Raw genomic sequence first — 21,017 nt, 5'->3', positions numbered from 1 at the left:
TTGGGGGTTAGTGGAGTAGGAAGAGAGAACTGGGAGTTCTGGCTGGACTGTTACTACTGGAGCAAGACAGAAATGCCATGCGCAAATCGGCGTGGAATGGCCTGAATTAATCTTTTGTTTTTGTCTGCTATGTCAGCGTGATCGCCAATGGCTGCGACTAATTCAATCATATACGCATCACTATTTTATTTGTTGCTGTTAAAGCACTCAGGAACACACACTTCTAATACTGGAGTGTTCAGTCTCACTCAAATCCATTAAAACACCTTGGTTACAGATAGTTGAGAAATGTATGCCAAACAAATATTTTAAAAAATAAAAATAAACTGTTATTCATAGCTGGATGGTGCAGCACTACCAAAATCGAAATTCATGCAATTTTTTTTTAAAGGTAATCAGGATTCTTGTGCAGCTAGGAACAGCAAATGTCCTGACTATGTTCAAAAGCCCAAGTTAAGCATCCTAACTCTAGGGTGGATTCTCAACTGATCTGCTTAAGAAACAATACTCTGGTCTGCTAATTTACAACTCCTTCAAATGACTCTACAAAATAAAAGCAGTGCTCACTGTTACAGCAGGTCTACTAGAGACCAAATGCTTTTAGGAAGGCTGAAATTACTGAATACCTGAATCGCCTTGAAGAGATGGGCACTGACTTGTCCATCTTTTGAGATTTATATAGCAAAACCTCTCAGATTACATACTGAGATTGTGCTTCTAGTCCATGCCATAGGTTCTCCACGAATAATCATTTTTCCATAAATAAAACGAGCAAAAAACTAATGTATAAAGAACACAGGTTCAACTTACTGCACTTAAAACTTCATCTCTGTGACCTTCTACACCTCCAAATATTGCAACAAGGTTATCTGTTTGGATATTCCACAATCTCAGTGCATGGTCTAAAAAGATAAAATATATTAATGTTAAACAGGATGAGAAACAAAGATTTGCTTTTATGCCGCATTGACTTAATTCTCCCGAAGGTTTTACTACTTTCTCTAGTTATCACATCACTGAATGGTGGCACCTACAAGCGGATAAATATTAACATTGGGCCTGGTACTACACACATACACTTCCTGTGGCTTGCCTCACAGTTAGTTCTTAATGTTTCCAGCCGACATGTTCATAACTGTGCGGTCAATTTGGATCACTAGACAAAGGGAGTAAAAGTACTGTAGAAAGACTTGATAATCAATTATTAAGTAATTGTTACATGTTGCCTTTGTTTTGATGAGCTCGATTACCACAGATAAAGGAGTGGTGGGGACAGTATAGATCAGAGTAATGTTTTCATAATGCATAGCCAGTAAAATACTTTGCTACCTCGCAAGGCTCATTACAATAGGTAAAACAAAGGACCTTCAAAGCAACTCTAGCTCTATCAGGCACCCAAAGAAGGGAAAAGAGAGAAAATTAGTTTGTCATTAGAGCCACAGCACTACGAGTTATTGGAATGAGAATCCTATGATTGTGGTGAACATGCACATCATCAGTTGTGAGCTGCTTACATCACTTTGAGGGGCCAGGATGTATTAGTGAGTACGAATTATAAAGGACTACCTGTCCCATGAGGCCAAGCACCCCTGTACTCTTCTGGATTGCCGGAAACAGAAAGCGGGTATGGAAGATGCCAGCTTCTTGAAAAACAAAAGACTCTGCGTGGCACCACTGCCAACAAGCAGTCACAGCTGGTGAGTTGTTTGACTTAAATTCACGGGCATTCACTGAAGTTCCAGCCAGGAACTGGCTATTAAAGAATAGTCCAGTTCTGCAGGTCATGTACTGATGTTTCGGCGAGTAATATACCATCCAAACAGTTGTCCTAGTATAGTCACACTGCGGGGAATTTAATGAATTATCTCGTAAAATATCCGGCTACTAAAGAGTTGCTTGACCTGCTCATTGTGGTGGGAAACTAACCACAACTCCACACCTACCTACTCCATACATGAGGAAGTTGGCCTACCTTATATCATAGATGGATTGAAAATGGCCCCTTTACTTTTTTGGGCCAATATCTGGTTAAACACTGAGTTGTCTTTAAATCACACAATCCTTAAAGACGTGACTGCAAGGGAGGGGGCAATGAAAATAGCTTGGCTGAGATATATAAAGTCATCATTCACTGCCCTCGGAAGACCTGAGTTATATACAACACCATCCATAATCAAGAAAGCGGACATTGCGTGGATTAAGAAGGAATTCCAGGGGAGGACACGCTTAGAGAGAGAGGAATATGAGGTTAATAAACCGTTAGTAAGAGCACATCTGGTTTTGTCCTCTTCCCCCTCGATGGAACCCTACCTGCAATATGTCTCTAAACCCTTGCATAGATTTTTGTTAACCAGATTCAGATTGAATTTAATCCACTATTCATTAGGTTCCTTCCCTACGTGGGGTAAACCAGAACATGCACCACCCTGTGAGTGCGATCAGTTCTCTAATCAGGATACTCTTCATTTCCTGTTTTTTTGTGCATTTTACGATTCTGAGAGGAGAAAATATTTAATTCCCCTCCTGAAAACACTGGGCTTTATACAAGTGAGACCTGCCTTGCTTTACCTCCAAAGGTTACCGGACGCACATGTCACTTTTTGTGTAGCGAGTTTTTTAACAGCCGCGTACAGAGGTAGAAATAAAAGAATCCCTAGAACTGTTCTGTTTTAAATTAAAAATGAATACATTAACTGTTACTTTTTGTATGTATAATGGTGACTAATTCAGTGACTTTTTTATGGACACTATGTATAAACAAAATGAACTGTGGGTATTTTTAAAATGTCTCTTTAAATATATGTATGTTTTGCCTTTTATGATTTTAACAAAAATCGAATAAAGTGTATTTTGACTGACTGACTGACACAACTCTAGCCATTCTTGTTACTAACGTTTAGAACTGGCTTGCTATTCCAAACATATTGCTAGATAGCTCAGAGGCATACATTAAACCATTGACTAAGAATTCTACTATTTATTAAGTATTTTAGACCATTCAGTAATAATTCTTCTATTTATTAAGTATTAAGGAATAGAGTGGTGACCTTTATATATTTATATACCACACAACACACCTGAATGAGTATGTTATGTATTTGGGCTAATTCTGTGCACGTTTTTATAACAAATATTGCAGCACAGACCATAAACCTCTCCCAGGGGCTTGATATATTCATAAGATGGTAGTCACTGGTCATATATTGATCAATTTGGTAGTAATTTTAATCCTCAGTACTTTTAATTGCTCTCTATTTTAAAACTCTCCATCGGGTGTTTCCGTTTTTCCTCCGATATGTTTAGAAGGGATAATACACCCGGAGCCTCACGCCAGGGTTTGAGTAAAGGCCTTAGACTAAACATTAGCAGGTAAGCCTGGACTAACTCCTCTGTGATACTCTCCTTTCCCCTTAGTTTGGTATAAGGGCACAGGTTTATTGCATGGGTGATGTTTATAGAAAATGTGTATAAATGACTCCCACGATCACCCAATTGGTAGTGTGGGTCAATTGTATGAGAATTGGTTATTATCCCACTTCCTAATGTGGTTTGCATGGCTAATACTATGTATACTATCTTTTACAGGAGACTAGCAGTGGATCCCTTTACTCTGGACATATATTTGGACCAATGGTGGTGTATCTTAATTTCAGTCATTTCACTTGGAGCACTTAAGCAGGAGCATTTGTCACATAGGTCCTGAGAAATGCAGCAACACCTTGGAGGAGGGTCAAAGCCAGAAACATGACGACCTACCGCTTTCAGAAAATCCAGCAGATGTAATCACGCCAGACTGGCTTACTGCTAGTTGAAATACTGACCCATGGACACATGAATAAATCCCATTGTCTACCCTGTAGGCAGTTTTAGAACACATTCTTTCATTCACTCCCTGCATTCCCTCACCACTTTGCACTCTTTATAAAGGTATTTATCTTACCCCTGAAAACCTCTCTGAGCGCCTCCCGATAGTGAGGAAGATGTAGCCCGCAGAGTGATAAGGCATCATATTGTGAGTAGGTTACCTATGATGAAACATTCCACCACTGGTGGGTTGGGAAATTAACGGTCTAATTTTCCGCCCCTCTCTTTACTAGACCCAGGTGTTTACTTTGTGTTTATTGTTCGATACCAAAAACCATAGGATTCAGTGAAGCCATAACATAGCTGGGGGAACTCAATTACCAATGTCCAGGACATGTAGTACTCAAGATGGGTTCCTTGTTCACCTGTACTATCTGGCAATTGAACTAGAGAACACAAGGGCATATCTGCTCAAGCAGATATGCCCTCACATGTAATATAATGCACCCAGATTTGGGCTGCGAGGCCTGCTGTAGGGATGACTTGCATATATTGCATGCTGTGTCTGGGGGCCTGGCATACAGGGTGTGTCCCGTGTCGTGTTTTCACACTTGTTTGCCCTATTTCAAGCAGCCTGCAATGGCAGTCAACATGGGTTTGGTGGTGGGTCACTTAGGGTGGCATATTACATGCTGCAGCCCTTTGGGACCCTCTTTAGTACCCATGCCCTAGGTACCAGGGATACCATTTACTAGGTGCTTAAAGGAGTGTTAAAGGTCTTACCTGTAGGGGAACAACTGAATAGTGGAGTTGGTTTAGGGAAAGAGCACTGGGGACCTGGTAGCAGGAACCCAGTGCATTTCACCCAATATTGCATCAAATACAAGGCACAAACTGGAGGTGACCATTTTAAAAAGGAACACTTTTCTACAGTTGGACTTTGTGTCATTAAGGAGAAGAAAGTGCCCGAAATAAATGAGCCTGGAAAAGTGGAAACCACTATGCCCAAGCAAGCAACAACAAAAAAATGAAGGTATTATACAATTCAGAGAGGAAGCTAGACTAAGAAAGCTATACATGTACCAAACACAACTGTGCTTACTATTGAGACCAAGCAAATGGGAAGAACTGGATGGGCTCCAAGACAGCATGATCTTTTGGGGACCTTTGGAAGCTGATCTTTGCTCACCCGGATTGAGAAGGAGTGTGGACTCTCTGCTACCCTTAGCAGGAAACGGACCTTCATCGCCTGCTGACCAGCACCTCGCCGGACCCGCTTCGCGGGTCCCGCAGCGCGCCATCTGCTGCTGGTGATTCCTGGTTGCCAGTGAAGGAGCGCGGGGAAAGGCAAGTCGACCAGCGGGGCAGCGAACACAGGCAGGGACTCCAGCATCCAGGAGTCCCTGCGCGCCCAACCAGCAACACCTGGGCTGCTCTCCCCGCTGGCCACGCCCCCCGCCTATCACCTCTCGTGTCATCAGTTGTAGAATTAAAAGGAGGGAGCCGCACCCGCTACGCGGGAGCGCGCCGGGACAAGCCCGGGACAAGGGCGGGACCGTCTGTGGCCGTCCGGGGCCGGGCAGGGCTACATTCCTTGGCTCCGCAAAGCGGACATCCAGCCACCAGGACAATGGCTTCAGGTACTCGATCCTGCAAGACAAAGAAATCTGCTGGAGACGTTGTTCTAGGTACTATGGACCAGTTCATAACCCGTGCAGTTTCCATAGTTGAGAAGGAGATAATCTTGGCAGAGCGAAGGTTATCCCGGGATTCTCTGAGTATGTCTAATAAGCGCTCTTCTCTGGGCGCCATTGCCCTAGCTGATAGCCCTGGTCATATTCCCTTAACTCCTTTGTTAATAATTGATTCCCCTACTATTGACGAGAGAGTGAGTCGGATTAGGGCTAGCTTAGAAAGGGTAACCACCACAGCACCAAGTATTGTGCTTGACCCGACACACTCCATTTCCTCCCTTCTTAGTATCCCATCACCAGGGGGTCAGATCCTAGTTTGTAATCCCGAAATCCTTGACGCCTCGTGCACCTCTGAGCTTGTTAGTGAAGCTGTGAATTCCCCACTCACTGCAGGTCATTCTGATATTAACACTTCTAGAGTAGTAGCCCCCCAAACTGCACCGGCAGGGAACCCTGCACTAGGCATAGTCCCACAAAAGAAGAGAAAGCGTCCCGCTAGTCCCCGCAGGGGAGGCTCTCTAAAACCCCACAGTAAAGTTAGCAGGAACATTACATCAAAAGGGGGCACCACTTCGAATCAGGTTTCTCACTTAAACCCTCAAGCGTCCCATACCGGAGATTCTGCCTTTGAGGGTATTCCTGGTCAAATGGCTCCTATAGATGCTAGCATTTTCCCTCAAGTTGAGAGCATCATTAAGTCTGTGGTGATGCCTCTCGTAGATAAGATTGATGGCCTCACACGCAAACTAGCCTCACTTGAGCAGTCAATGCTGGACAACTTTTATGCAGTGAAATCGTTAGTTAAATTTCACGCTAAATCCCAGGTTGAAGAAAATGGTGGGCTAAGGAGTGGTGTTGCTCCATTAGTCCCCTCTATTTCTACAGCCCTCCCTGAGCCTACATCTTGCCAAAAAACGCTCGCCTTGGCTAAGGTTCCCCAATCTCAACAACCCAACACTGGAACCATACCCCCCCCACCTACTTCTACCCTTGAGTCTAGTTTGGTCCGTCCAATGAATAAATCTTGTATCCAGGCTCCCAAGGCACTTAAGGTCAAATTTGCCGCAAATCCCAAGCCCATACCCCCTAACACTAAGGTAACTGGAAACACAATGACCGCTAGTAAGGGTGTCACAACCCCATCTCCTCCAACTCCTGTTACACAGGCCGTGCCCAAATCTCCAGCAAAAACCACAGTAAAATCTCCGGCCAAAGACAGGGTAAAACGGCGCACGCCAAACGCTAGCCTTCCCCCTGGCTGTAAGCCTTATGTGGTTATTCTAACAGGGGTACCAGAGCTTGAAGAGGGTTCTTGTGAGTCCTACTCTGATCTCAAACACAAGACGCTCTCCTGGCTAAAAGCTAATAGACCCCTCCCAGGGCACATTGATGGTAGAATAGCCTTCGTCCGACGCGTGGGTTGGATTGGCAACAGACGCAAGGCTATTACCGGGGACTGTGTGTTGATCTACTTTAATGATCCCAGAGCAGCTGGCATGATTTGTAGCCAACAGTCGCATCACAACTTCTGCGACATACAAACCAGGGATTTGGGGTACTTTTATCACCCCCCCCCTTTAATGGGGCTTAATAAATCTCTCCAAGATGGGGGTAGAGGAGCATGGTTTCCTCATTATCCTACCTTGGATCCCAGAGCAAGGGTATGGACTCCTACCCAACCAGCCACTCCACAGGGTTGGGGCTGGTGACTTAATAATTCAGTGGCAATCAATGTCTCCCCCCTTAGGGTTAACACAATATGTATAGTAGGGGAGGTACCCTTGTCCAATAATGTCGTGCCCCATCACCCGCCTACCCCAATCCTACCCATTCTTTTAGGCGATGGGTCAGATAAACTTGAATTAGCGGCTGGACTTTTAACTCCAGGTCCACAGGGTGGGAATGGCGGTTGCAATGAGCCCCAGCACCATGCACTCCTGAAAATCATTAGTTGGAATGTGGCAGGCTTAAGTAGCAAGCTAGATGTCCCAGACTGGGTGGCGCTCGTTGAACCCCACTCAGTTTGTGCATTCCAAGAGACGTGGTGCGTAGAACCAAGGCACCGAGTGGGTTATGCCACTTTTTTTGTCCCGGCAAAAATTCCAGCTTCGGGAAGAGGTCGCCCCTATGGAGGTCTCTTGGTTTGGGTAAACATCTCTTTGGGATGGAGGGTACACCATCACCCCCAAAAATCTCCAGATTTGATGCATCTCACTGTAACTTGTCCGAGGAGAGCGGAAAAACTGGAGATTATCAACATCTATACACGAGGGGCCTCCGGGAGAGCCTTGTCACCAACGCTCTTGGACCTGGAGGCAGCCCTGGGTGAGTGTAGTAGCGATTCCCTAATTTTGGTTATGGGGGACTTCAATTGTACATTCGAGCCTTTGTTGCCCGATGAATCCCTGGATTTATATGATGAAGATTCTAGGAGAGGTGTCCCGTCACTTGATCTTCCCATCATAAACAGTTGGACCCCCAGAATCATCCAGCTAAATTCCCTCACTCTAGAGCACGGCCTAAGGGCAGCCAATGGGAGGACACCATCAGATTTAGCGGGGGCTCACACATAACAGGGTTGGTCATTCATCCCGGATTGATTATATCCTTTTAAACTTTTCTTTGTGGGTACATATGAAGGATATGATAGTCCTACCCTCCCTGGATAGTGACCATAATGCTCTTTCTTTGACCCTTTCAATCTGGTGGAAAGAGAATATCCCAGGAAGTGGAAACCATGATGCACTAGCGATAGGGCCATTGGGAGGGGTGGTTCCATCAAACTGCTTAAGACGTCTGAAATGGGACAAAGTGGCAATAGATGAGGAGAAAATGGCATGCATCAGAGCTGTTACCTCTACAGCCTGTGCCTTTTTAAAAAGTCAGCCATTTTTGCCCAAATCAGATTACAGCATTGTTCTGTGAGGTCTCGCTGTCAATTGGGGACCTCTTCAAGGCCAAAGCAAAAAAGGGAAACCCTAATCGTAATAATCGGCAGGGCAAGCCAGGATGGTACTCGAAGGAGTGTCGTGCCATGAAGAGAGCTCTGATATTGGCTGTGAAAAGTGGAGATGCCACCCTAATAGCCACCAAACGGAAGGGTTATAAAACGGAGCTAAAAACAGCAAAGAGAGACTGGGAAGACAAGTTTTGGCAGGATCTCCGAACTGCCAGCATCGGAAAAAACGCAAAAGGTTTTTGGGACTTAGTACACAAGAAAAACAGACCCCTTGATACAGTCATCACCTGTAACATAACCGAGGACCTATGGTTTACACATTTCTCGAAATTGTATACGGCAACCGCAGTTGAAGCGTTGGATTTCGTATTACCACAGCCCTCTCGAGTGGTGGAGAGACCTGAGGAAAGTCTGTTTACTAAGAAAGAAGCGGAAGGTGCAATAAAATCTCTCGTCCCGCGCAAGGCGGCTGGCCCCGATGGTCTTCCGGGTGACCTGCTCCGTGTTGACCTAGACGATTGGAGTACGCTGATCTCATCTGTTTTGAATGCAGCCATGGCGGGTGCACCTCTGCCTGCCTCCTGGATGGCCGCCGAAGTGGTCCCCCTGCACAAAAAAGGTTCGAGAGAAGATCCAGGGAATTACAGGCCAATCAGCCTGATAGACTGCTCACAAAAAGTAGCAGGCAAGGTCCTCCTAACTAGAATACAGCAATGGGCAGATGAGAACAGGATCCTTTCGGACCTCCAGGCAGGGTTCCGAACTGGCACCGGAACAATTGAACAATCGCTAAGGCTACTTATGATTTACTGGAAGGTCGTTACGATTGGGAAGGGCACATTATATCTTGCTTTCATCGACCTCCGGGCGGCCTTCGATTTGGTCCCCAGAAATAACTTATGGAAGGTTCTTAGTGATCTTGGCCTGCCACCTTACCTGCTCCACTTGGTCATGAAGTTTCATGAAAATAACTATGCCCAAATCCGCTGGGGCCCCAATGGTCAAAAGACCCGAAGAATAGATGTGAACAGAGGAGTGCGGCAAGGGTGTGTTCTTGCCCCAACACTCTTTTCGCTCTACGTTAATGGGGTGGTGGACCACTTGTCAAGGATTCCAGCAGATGCCCCTCGCCTGGCAGGGCGTTCTATTCCCACCCTGCTTTTTGCGGACGATACTTTGCTCCTGTCAAAATCGCCAATGGGCCTACAACAGCTTCTTTCAGGCTTTGACGATTTTTGTAAACAAAGAGGACTCTGCATAAATACAGATAAAACAAAGTACCTCATTTTGAACCCTCCGCAAAAACTGGGCCCTCCGCCAACATTGGGCTCCGTGGCATTGGAGAGGACTAAAACCTTCGATTATCTGGGCATCAGGTTGGTGGATTCCATGAGATGGGACCAGCATCTGTTCAAAATGCTGTTAAACCTAAAAAGAGTAACTGGGACCCTGCTAAAAGAGCAGAGAGCAGCCTCAACCAAACCCATAGCTGCAGTTTTGGACATTTACTCGGCCAGAGGAGTAAGCGCTGCTTTGTACGGGGCGGAGCTATGGGGAATGTCGAACTTGAAAGACCTTACTCGAGCTGAGAACACCTTCTTGAGAAGCCTGATGTCCCTTGGTCCTTCTGTCCCCATCTTGCCTCTGCAATTGGACATGGGCTGTCGGGCTATTGAAGATCTAGCGAAGTTACGCCCTTTGCTTCTGTGGGCCCGCATCTGGAGAGTCCCTGAACTCTCAAGTTATGCGGATGGTCTACGGGAGATATTAAGATCGACAGGGTGGGCGAAAATAAAGTGGCTAACGGATATCAAAGCTTTACTTACCAATCTGGGGCTGGAAGAAGCATGGTACCAACAGTCAGCCCCGCCCAAATCAACAATAAAACGGCTTTATTGGAACTGGGTGACAAATAGAAGGAATTCTTCCACCTCGTTATGCAAGTCGACCAGAAATTTTATGGAGTCCAAAGATACCCCCTTTAGAGAGCTGTATTTGGACATTATTTCAGCCCCTTGGGAAAGGTCCCTGTATTTTAAATTTAGAATTGGTCTTCTCCCCGTAATGGAATTTACTAGCCATTGGAAAATTCCACACCAGACTGCTCCGTGGTGTCCCTTCTGCCCACAGCGCCAAGAATCTGTCCCCCACCTTTTATTTGAGTGTCCTGCATATAAAGTCCCACGGTCAAAATGGCTAAAACCCATGTGTCGCACACTGGGTACTAGGCATTGTAACGTGGCCCTAAGGATTCTTCTTTCGGACACCCGTACCTTTTACGCATGTGCCACCTCGAAGTACCTTGGGTGGGCATGGCGAATTCGGTCAAAAAGACTTAGACAAATTGTTTAATTACGTTTTTTACCATGGTCTGTTTTAAATCTATGTTTATTTTAGGAAACTTATAAATTCATTTATAGTAAAAACTTGCGGTTTTTTAAAAAAAAAAATGCACTGAAACGAATTTTAATTGTATGTACGCTTTTTAAGATATTGTTATATGTCGAAATAAAGCCTTTTTGACTTGACTTGATGATCTTTTGGAACGTAACTGCACATCCTGCATTGAAGTCATGTGCTACTACCAGAGGCGGGGCTAAAGATGGTGCACAGACTGCACCATAGACCCTGTGGTAAGCAAAAGTCTTGACTATTTATGATCACTTAAACAATCACACCTGACAAGTTTACATTTAATGGCTCTCAAAATTATTTCTGGATTACCAGGATTGATCTGTATGCAAATTCTACCTCCATGGAGTTTTAAAAGACAAACCTGTTGCTAGCCTGAAATGTTAAATTGCTCCTCTCGATCCCCTTCCTGTAACCATCATCTTAGAATGGGGCAGTAGGTTGGTGAATTTGCAATTCAAGGGTTTTGCAGCAGCTTGAAAGTCTTTCCAACGCTAGTTATTGTTTTAAAGGGCATAACTTCTTATATTTAGCTTTATCCCCAGTCTTAAGTGCTTGGTTTAATTCAGTGGGAAAAGGTCTCCGTCCCTGAGAATTGCAGTCACGCCCACTGTCCTCCAGTGTCCAGCCTCCACGGGTTCCTCCAGATCTGCGTTCCATGCAGTGAAAGCCCTTGAGGGAGGTTTTACCACATTTGCCCTCATGGTCTTATATAACAGGGAAATGACATGTCTAACTGCTCCGCATGTAAGCATTACATCTAAGGTCAGAGTGTTTTAAGGGGTGTGTGGGCCATATTTCTTTAAATAGGTTGGACAGTGTGGCGTATTGTAAGTAATGTCCCTGACCCAGCCCAAATCTCTACACGCCTATTCATAGGTGATAAAGCTCTCGCCCGCGTACAGGTCCACCAGTATGCCACATCCCCCCCCTCCTGCCATGCCCGGTATGACATGCCGGACATAACCCTACCCACCGGGGTGAGGTCCCACACAGATAGTTCACCATGGAACAGTGCGCGCTTTTAGATTCCCTCCACAAAGGTCTGCCAAATGCTTGCAGTCTCACTCAACATATGGGACTGCGTCAGGTATTCCTGCCTTTTCCAGTAACAGTGCAGGTGGGCTAACTGCCGGTGCCCGGTCGCACTGCAATGTTTTATCCCAGTTATCCACTTCGTCTAGCCAACAAGCAGCGCGCTGAAGCGGTGTGGCATAATAATAAAGATCCAGTTTCGGTGCCTCGAGATGGAAGTCTTCATATGTGCGGGTCAACGTGGCAAGAGCCACTCTGCTTCAGCAGCCTGCCCAGTAAAGTTCAATTAGTATGGAGTCCAGCGTTCTGAATATCCGCCTGTGTATGGGACATAATGCGTTTTGCAACATGTATAAACAGCGGGGTAGCACAACCATTTTGGCCAACGCCAGTCTGCCAATTGAGGATAGGTGAAGGGTGGTACAGAAGCTCAGTGAGCGCTTCAGGGCGTGTAATCCTCTTGTAGACGTTGAGTTGCAATATTTGAGCATCTTCTACTGCCACCTGATTACCCTGGTACCGGAAGTGCTCCGTCTCCCATTGCAGACAGCCATGGGAGGTCAACCCGGGGTAGGCTAGGCAACCGAGCTAAGGGGGAAGAGCAATGATTTGTGTGCGTTTAGCTTCAACAACTAACACCTACCACACCCCATAAATACCTGATGGCCCTTCGGGACAGTCTAGAGGGGTGAGGAGATGTAGAACAAAGCATTGTCTGCATATAGGGATATAATGTGTGGGATTCCGCCCGTACTAATGCCTCAGTTCCCTGCGCTCCCATATCACTAGCGGCTCAATTGCCAGGTAATGTGCAGTAGTGTGGCTCACTGGTTAGAGGCGGCAGACCCGAGAGCAGAGGACGGCCCGGGACCAGGGTTCGATTCCCGACGCGGCAGGTTTCTGGACCAGGGTCAGCGGACTCGATAATTCTCTCGCCTCGGTGCCCACTCTGATCAGCGATCACACTCGGCAACTCTGGGCATAAGCTTGCCTCATCTGCACTAACGGCCCCACCAGACCGCCGGGGATGCCTGGTCTCACCCTGGAGATACCCATTAAGGGACCATCTCTCAGGGAAGCCAGGAAGGGTTTCGCAGCGGTCGAAGCGCGGAGATACTCCTCCGGGAGTCTATCCTAGCGCTATATAAACCCACAATTAATTAATTAATTAATTAATAAAAGCGGCAAGAGTGAACAACCCTGTCTCGTTCTCTACAGCCGCCACCCTTCCGGCCTATGTCCCACCCTGACCCTGGGTGCCGTGTATAGTATCTGCACCCAACGGCTGAACCAAGGACCGAACACAGCACCTCCAGCAGGTACCCTCAGTCCACCAAACTGATTGATTTTTCTAAATCTATGGACACCAGCTAGCTCCTCGTCGCAATGTAGCACTTCATGCAGGATGTGTCAGCCTTCTGATGTTCATACTCGTATTGCGAGATGGTATGAACCTGCACAGGTCCTCGTTGACTAGGTGCACCATGTGCGGGGCCAGTCTGGTTGCTAGTACCTTGCAAAGTATTTTGATATCCGAGTTTATCATGGTGAGTGGCCGGTACGCCACAGAATCCATCGTGTCCTCAGAGGTTTAAGCAGCATAACTATCTTTCCCACGCGCATGACCAGGGGCATCCCAGTCTCAAATGCCTCCTCATACACCTGCAGCAAAGACTGTGCCAGCTGGCTTGAATAGACCTGCAAAAGGCCATTGGAAAACCATCAGACCCAGGGGCCTTGGCACCCAGCATAGCTCGCAATGCATCTTGGATTTCGTCAACAGTAATTTTAGCGTCCAGTTCTGTCACACCTGTGGGCAAGTGTCGCAGAAGAGCCAGTTCCCCAACAAAGGGAATATAGCGGTCACCCCTGGGACCGTAGTGTAAACCCGAAGCAAGTGCCGTTGGAAAATCTTCAGCACTCCAGCTCTGGTGTGGACTAGGTTCCCTCCTTTGGTCATCAAGGTGGTGGTCAGTGTGTACGCCTGTTCCCTGTGCAGGATCCAGGCCAAAAGACGCCCGATTGGTCCCCTCACATTACCCCCAATAGCTGTCTTTCCAACCCATACACCAGTCCCATGCTGCCCCCCCCCCCCCCCATGCCATTGCCTTAAGAGCCTCCCACTGGGTTGCCCTCAGTCGGTCCTCCCCAAGTTCTGAGCCAGGTAATCTGTTGCCACCTTTGCGAGGGCTGCCCTCCCTACTGAATCTTAGAGTAAGTTGGCAAAAATCTCCATCCCCTCTGACCCAGCACAGTAGAGCCCTCCCCCCCCACCCAACGTCACTGAGCAACACACCGTTGCGTGGTCGGACAGGAAGTGTGCCAAGTGAGTGACTTCTGCATCAAGAAAAGCTGGAGTACCTGGGACCCATACTCTGTCTAGCCTACTGTGGGATCCGTGAGTAAGTGAACGGCATGTAAAAAGTAGGAGTGTGGGGTGGGTCTCCTGCCAGTCGTCCTGAACACTTAATTCCTGCATGACCTCACTGAGTTTTTGGGTCATTATTGGGGCACAGGTCTCTGGTTGACCCTTTTAATTATCCAGTAATCCTTCCAATATATTTTATCTTGAACACAAAATAACTATTTCCGCAAGATCCCACGCCTCTGCACTACGATATCCTTAGTGTTACATGTTTAATTCATGTATTTATTGTATGGTTTATAACCAGCATTTGCACATCATAAAAATATCAAATAAATTAAAAAACTTTTCTGAAAAGCTTCCAGGTGTTCTGCACAGTTGATCTGAGTCGCAGTTTTTTGGACTGTGTCTGTAGTTTTCAGAGTGTACTCCCGCCAACAGGATATCTTACTTGAAAGTAACTAACTAGGATCAAGGTACAACCACAAAAATATATATATTTTTTTTTTAACAACTGGAAATGATAAGGTATATTGGCAAAAATACTGTTCAAAGTGAGGTTCCTAAAAAGAGGCAATGCAATTTCAAGCAACACCAAAGAGGTTAACAATGTGTTTGCAGAATGCCTTTAATGCTCAACAGCCACACTGAGAAAATGTAAGATAAAAAGAGGGAGACTGCTTTGGAAAGGACTTGCGGAGATGTTAATGGTTTATTTTATTCACTTATGAGTTTGGAGGCTCCAATATCCAGGTGTAGAGTATAAAAAACAGTACTCACTACAGTGCTATTACACAAAAGTGAGAGCTTAGATTTTTCTTCTCCACTCCAGTGCACATAGTGTCCGAACATGCACAGGCTAAAACATCCTTTCAAGTGTTAGCTTCACCAAAGTGTCTCAATCACTGAAACTTTAACTAAGAATGCTGGAAACAACAGTAAATAGAGTAATGCTGTAATCATTCCTTTTAGGTTGTATGGTTTATTAATGTACCTGTTATTTGAAAGGAATCCAGTATCAGCACACTCCACTTCACATTCTTGGTTAACAAAAATCAACTCTGGGAGATCAATTTTACTGAGCCAATGTTCCATTAGTGGGCAATATTTAAAGGTGTGACCCTTACCTTTGCTTACAGACAGAAGGAGATTCGGGTCTCGCGGATGGAATTTGAGTTCATTAATGGCATTTCCATGGCCAACATAATGCTGAAACAATAGTGTCAAATGGTCAGAATGTTATCCCAAAAACATTTACGATTCATGGGAAGCCTACTGTTTTATAACATTTAACTTCTTGCTGAATCTAAAAGCACGACAATGCCATCAACAAGTTATGCATAGACACACTGGAATAAAACATTGCATGAAAGTATGAACCAAATGTAACCACAGTAAATATAGTCAAACTACAAACCCATTTAAATGTGCAACATGTTACTTTAACGCAACATGTGCCTTTACACATGCCCCCCTTTAGCTGTTAGGTGTGTTTAAAGGCCATGTGCAGCAGAACTGGATTCAAGCTAAAACTTTCAGCAGCTGTCAGTCATGCCTAGCAGCCAAAGTGAACAAGTCTGTCAGATACATATTCTAGTCAACACACTAGTACCAGTGGGAGGCACTGTCCTCCAGCAGAATGTTTGTTATTTCACATATTAAGATTAACAATTTTAAAAACAATTCAAAGGAGAGAACATTTGAAACCCACTGTGACTACCTCCATCAATAATCAATTGGCACTCTACAAACCACGATGAAAGTGATTACAGATTTTGGGATGCTCCACATAGGTCCAACTTGCAGGACACAACACTGGCCTAAATACACACTGGTAACAATAGAGCGATTGTGGCAAAAATAAATGACAATGTGTTACTATTGAATTCTCATTTTAAGTTTTGAGGTAAAGAAAAAAATGCATAGTGTTCCAAGAAGGTTTCAGGGCCCCTGTTTCTACAAAAATACCTATTTTCCTAGGTGAAAATTACAATTTCAGCCTTTGGGGGTTACCTCAAACCCCACTTGAAGGGTGGGATGCGCCCACTCTACCGCAATGCATGGGTCCATTTTGATAATCAATATAGTTTGCAGACAGCTTGTCTTGCAAGTCTGTGGATCTCACACTCATGAACAGAGCAAAAGTGTAAGCTCCATTCAGTTACATCCACTGATAAATCATCTGCATGCACACTTCCCAACTGAGAACTTAAAAATAAATTAAAGCACAAAAAACAACCATGCAACAATTTATTTAGAGCAACTTTGAAAAAGCACAAAGACCGACACTCAGTGTGCACGCCAATTTCAACACTTTTCTGTAACTCCTATCAAAAGATCAGATGGGTGTCAAAAATTGAGACATGCTTAGGGAACTGATCTTCACTACATCGCCACAAATGCTAGGGCATTCTGCACAAAAACGCAAAAGATCAAACAAAGTGAATCCTAATAGAGCCTAATGGTGGGGCAGTAATCCGCAAAACAAATTCATCCTTGCCTGAGCAGCAAGTCTTAGTGACAGTCACAGGTATATTCGCATTCGCTAATAAAAAAGCAAACTGGATTAAAAAAAATACCAGAATCTGTTTTAGCAGCAATATCAAACGATAGAGCATCATTAGCCCCAGACATTAAACGCCAAATGTTATCCAGCCACAAGATTATACTCCGTCTTTACATATTGATTTATACGTTTTCCCCCAGCTATCAACACCAAACTCAATCACTGCAGATTTGATATGAGATTAGTTGGAGAAAGTGCCAGTGGAGAGACAGCAGTATAAACGAGAAGAGGACAGTTGTAAAATCCCCTGTATTTCCATTCCGCTGGATATTTGCACCAGCCAGTATTAACAGAATAGAATAAATCTGCCCCACTCGATCACAGTATTTTCAATCTGATGCATAATCTGCTCAACCTCCTGGTTTCTTCTCCAGCTGTACCACTCCGCTGGATAACCCCTCCAACTTTTGTTCATTACAGTGTACAGCTGCTTCAGTGGTGGCGGTTTTTTGAAGATTTGAGTCAAAGGCACATTCACTGAACAGCATGTCATTCTTCTAAGTGTTCAAGAGCCTTCGTCTGGACCCCCCCAAAAAAACCTTTATTTTTTCTGCCATTTTTGCCTTGGACAAGAAGCTGTTGAAGACATTGGCACAGTATCTCTGTGGTGCGACTAACTACAATCACTAAGAGGAGGACTCTGCTAGAGTTCCCCATGCCCCAAAGGGGTAGGGGGAGCATGTTCACAGCAGACTGGATAGCCACATTCATAAGGATCTGTGAAGGGCCCACATTTCACAGGAACCGAACCCTGTCAGCTGCAGAGAAACACTGCTTTTCCCCAGCTTGTCAATCACTCTGTCGTCTAAAACACACCCCTCCAAAAAGAAAGACAAAAAAAAGTGTTCCCAATTTTATGGGGAATTCACAGAAAACTGAATCCATCAGCAAAGGGTCTCCTGGGCGCAGTAATTGATAATACTCTGAAGAATGCACAGCGCTCTCACTTATGGGGCGGTCCAGCAAGGAGATTTGTGTTGATCTGCACACAGATGAATGGGTACACTGGTGTGGAATGCTGCCTCAGCAAGCGCAACTTACTCCACAGGTGTCCTTCTCCTGTAAGGCCCTTGCGTGTGCCACCTAATAGAAGTCAGGGAGCAGGAAGTGACCACAAAAAGATCACCCTCATCTTGCAATAATTACATTTTCATCAGGTATCTCCAATTGATCCCTGCATGACAACAGGGACGCTATTTGGGTCATGGTGCATTCAAATGTATAAACAGATTACAACTGCACTCATTTCAAATACCCCCTCTCCGTCTCATCAACGCACAAATAAAACGAGGCTCGATGAAGAAAGAACCAGACCAAATTAACTAATAAATGTGTTTTTCCTCTTTGAGATAACATTGACAATCCAGAAAATGCACTGTATCTATTTTTGAATACTGTAAGACTGCGAGACAGGCAGGCTGCTGGAACTGGTGGCCTCATGCATCCTGCCAAGGAAGCCCGCCCAGTGGCACTTGCAGGCTCTGCAGAAGGACCCAATGTCCCAGGGGCTGCAGCATCAAGGGAATCTCTGACTCACGAGGACAGCACAATCCAGAGTCTTCTTTATGTTGATGCATTATGGAAATGTACACATCAGAGTGTATATCTAACTGTAGGATAAATGTGATACAGCGATGGTCCCTGGAAAAGCTTGTAAACCCCAATGAAATGTGTTTACCAAAAAAAAAAAAAAAAAAAAAAAAAGGAATCTCTTTGACCTGGTTTAGATTTTGAAGAAGACGGCAAAAGATTTGGTGGGTAAAAAAAAAAATGCATTTGGACTAGCATCATCGCCACCTCCCCTCCCCCCCACACAAATCATCAGGAGCAGAGGGCGATTTGCTTGGCATTGAAAGCCTCCCTCATCCATGAAAGTAAGGTTGGTTCAAGTGTTCATGGACAACACCACCGCCATGTGGTATTACAACAAACAGAGTAGAGTGGAGTCATGGACTGTGCCAGGAGGTCCTGCGCCTTTGGACCAGTCAGGATCTCTGAACGCCCGGGCAGACTAATGCATAGGGCGATGCCTTGGAGATCACAAATGGATACTATACCAGTAGGTGGCGCAAGGTCTCTTCTGAAAATGGGGAAACCTTGGCCACAGCCAAGAATGCACAACATCAGCTCTTCTGCACGTTGGAGTTTTGCAAAGCGGCTCACGCTCAGAGACGCATTTGTTTAGACTGGAATTCGGGACTCCTGTATCCCAATCTGCTGATACCGCTCCTGTCCAGGATTCTCAAGACGATCATGACCAGCCCCAAGTCATCTTACTGGCTCCAGACCAGGCAAGGAGTATCTGTTCTCTGATCAGGGTGCTTCTTTGGGGAGACCTGTTGTCGCAGCGGCAAGGATGGGTCCTGCACTCAAATCTGCCCATTATTCAACTTCATGCATGGAGATGGAGCAGCAATAGTAGATCGCCTTTGATCTTCCTCCTGAGATTAGTGATGTTATTTTGGCAGCCAAGCATCCTACAAAAAAAGACTGCAAACATCTGCTGCAGAAACAAATGTGTAGTTTGGTGCTCCTCCTGGCACATTTACCCACTTTTGGCCCCCCTGTTGAAGGTTTAACAGTTTGTGCAGTCTTCAGACCAGCAAGGCCTTGGGCACAGTTAAAGGTTATCATTCAACCAAATTGATTTCTAGCAGTTGCCAGATCAACCCTCATTGTTTAAGTCACCAACTATGACATTTTCTTAAAGGTTTGCAACATCTGTTGCCTTCTACTCCCATCAGCATTCCCCAATAGGACCTTAATTTGGTCCCTCCCTAAACAAACTTTTACCAAAAACTGCTTCTTGGGACTTCTGCATCTTTACTACTGAAAGTTGTGACCGAATTCAATGACGGCAAAAACGTCAAGGTGCATTTTTTTGCTCCATCTCATCCTTCCAAGAAAGAGGGACTCCGTCTGGATCCAAAAAGAGCTCCGACCTTTTACAATGATCATACCAAAGACCACTGGGTGGATAATCAACTTTATCGGATTCACATGGGCAAAAAAGGCAAGATAGTGCAGAAGATCACCAGCTCTCGATGGAGTATACTCTGCATTAAAATCTGCTATGCAGTAGCAGAGAAGCAGCCATCTCAGGGATTGTGGGCCAAGTCCATCAGGGCCAAGGCCATTACTACTGCTTTAGCATGCGGAACACCGGTCCTGGACATCTTTCAAGTGTGTGGGCATCTCTCCACACGTCCACAAAGCACTATGGTTTGGACAGTCTGGTCTCTCGAGAGGGCATTTAGCCCATTAGGTGCTCCTTGATTTCCTGGTATGAGCCAATTTACAGACTCCGTCCGGGGAGGTATCGCTTGAGTAACTATTCTAAGGTAATGAATGTGCAGTTAGACATCTCTATCAGAATAACAAAATACTTTTGGTAATGCCTTTTCTGGTAGAGACCAACAGCAGATTACTCACCTACCTTCCCATCCTCCCTTTTCTGCGAAGCGGGCTCTCCAAACAAAACGTCCTGTTACATTCTGCACACTGATCAAAAAAATCCCTTCTGGTGTGGCTCTGCGTTTTAGGCGCAGGAACACTCACGAAAGAAAGTGGTGTCAGCATGCTGGGGTGACACCTGTAGAGGCACCTTGCACTTCACTTCGACGCCGAGGGGGGATCAACACCACTTACTGGCAGACCGAGGTACTGCTCAAAATTTTCCGGAACCAGGCTGACAGCAGGGGAAGATTTTATGGTGAGCAATCTGTGGTTAGATGGAGACCATACCAGAAAAAGTATTACCAAAAGTAACTAACTTGTTCATATAGCTTGCATCTTAGGCCATTACCTCAATAAAAAACAATCTGGCACAATGGGCATGCACATGCGTGCACAGATATTAGGCACTACAAATATAAATGCATTAAAATAATAAACCAGACATTGCTTTCCACTCAATATACATTTAATGCAACAATGCCACAAACATCTAGTTCTGCGTACGCTAGGAAAGCCTTGTGGCATACCGTAGCAGTTGCTTACCTTTATACACTGCATAGTGATAGGATTTATTATCCTAATGATGCCCCTTGACCCAGCCACAGCAAGGAGCGGGTGACTGGTGTTACTGTCATATGTCCAGGCACAGGTGTAGAAGTTTTCATCTGCCTGTAGAGATGCATAGTTAAGGGCATAACACAAACATATACATTTAATCACTCAGGG

At 45.3% G+C, this 21,017-nt stretch overlaps 1 protein-coding gene across 2 annotated transcripts in view; it reads right to left on the bottom strand.

The window, feature by feature from the left end:
- Positions 1 to 21,017, bottom strand: part of EED (embryonic ectoderm development) — a 119,938-nt gene that overhangs the window by 73,983 nt on the left and 24,938 nt on the right. For both annotated transcript variants that reach the window (XM_086933972.1, XM_086933973.1), the window contains exons 5-7: positions 20,835 to 20,960; positions 15,397 to 15,478; positions 811 to 902 (exon numbers count right to left, since the gene is read on the bottom strand). In XM_086933972.1, coding sequence (XP_086790098.1) covers positions 811 to 902; positions 15,397 to 15,478; positions 20,835 to 20,960 — 300 coding nt within the window. The remainder of the gene's footprint in view (positions 1 to 810; positions 903 to 15,396; positions 15,479 to 20,834; positions 20,961 to 21,017) is intronic.

This window comes from Lissotriton vulgaris, chromosome 8, assembly GCF_964263255.1.
Source record: "Lissotriton vulgaris chromosome 8, aLisVul1.2, whole genome shotgun sequence".
Classification (NCBI taxonomy): domain Eukaryota; kingdom Metazoa; phylum Chordata; class Amphibia; order Caudata; family Salamandridae; genus Lissotriton; species Lissotriton vulgaris.
This window is presented reverse-complemented; position numbering and strand designations above follow the sequence as displayed.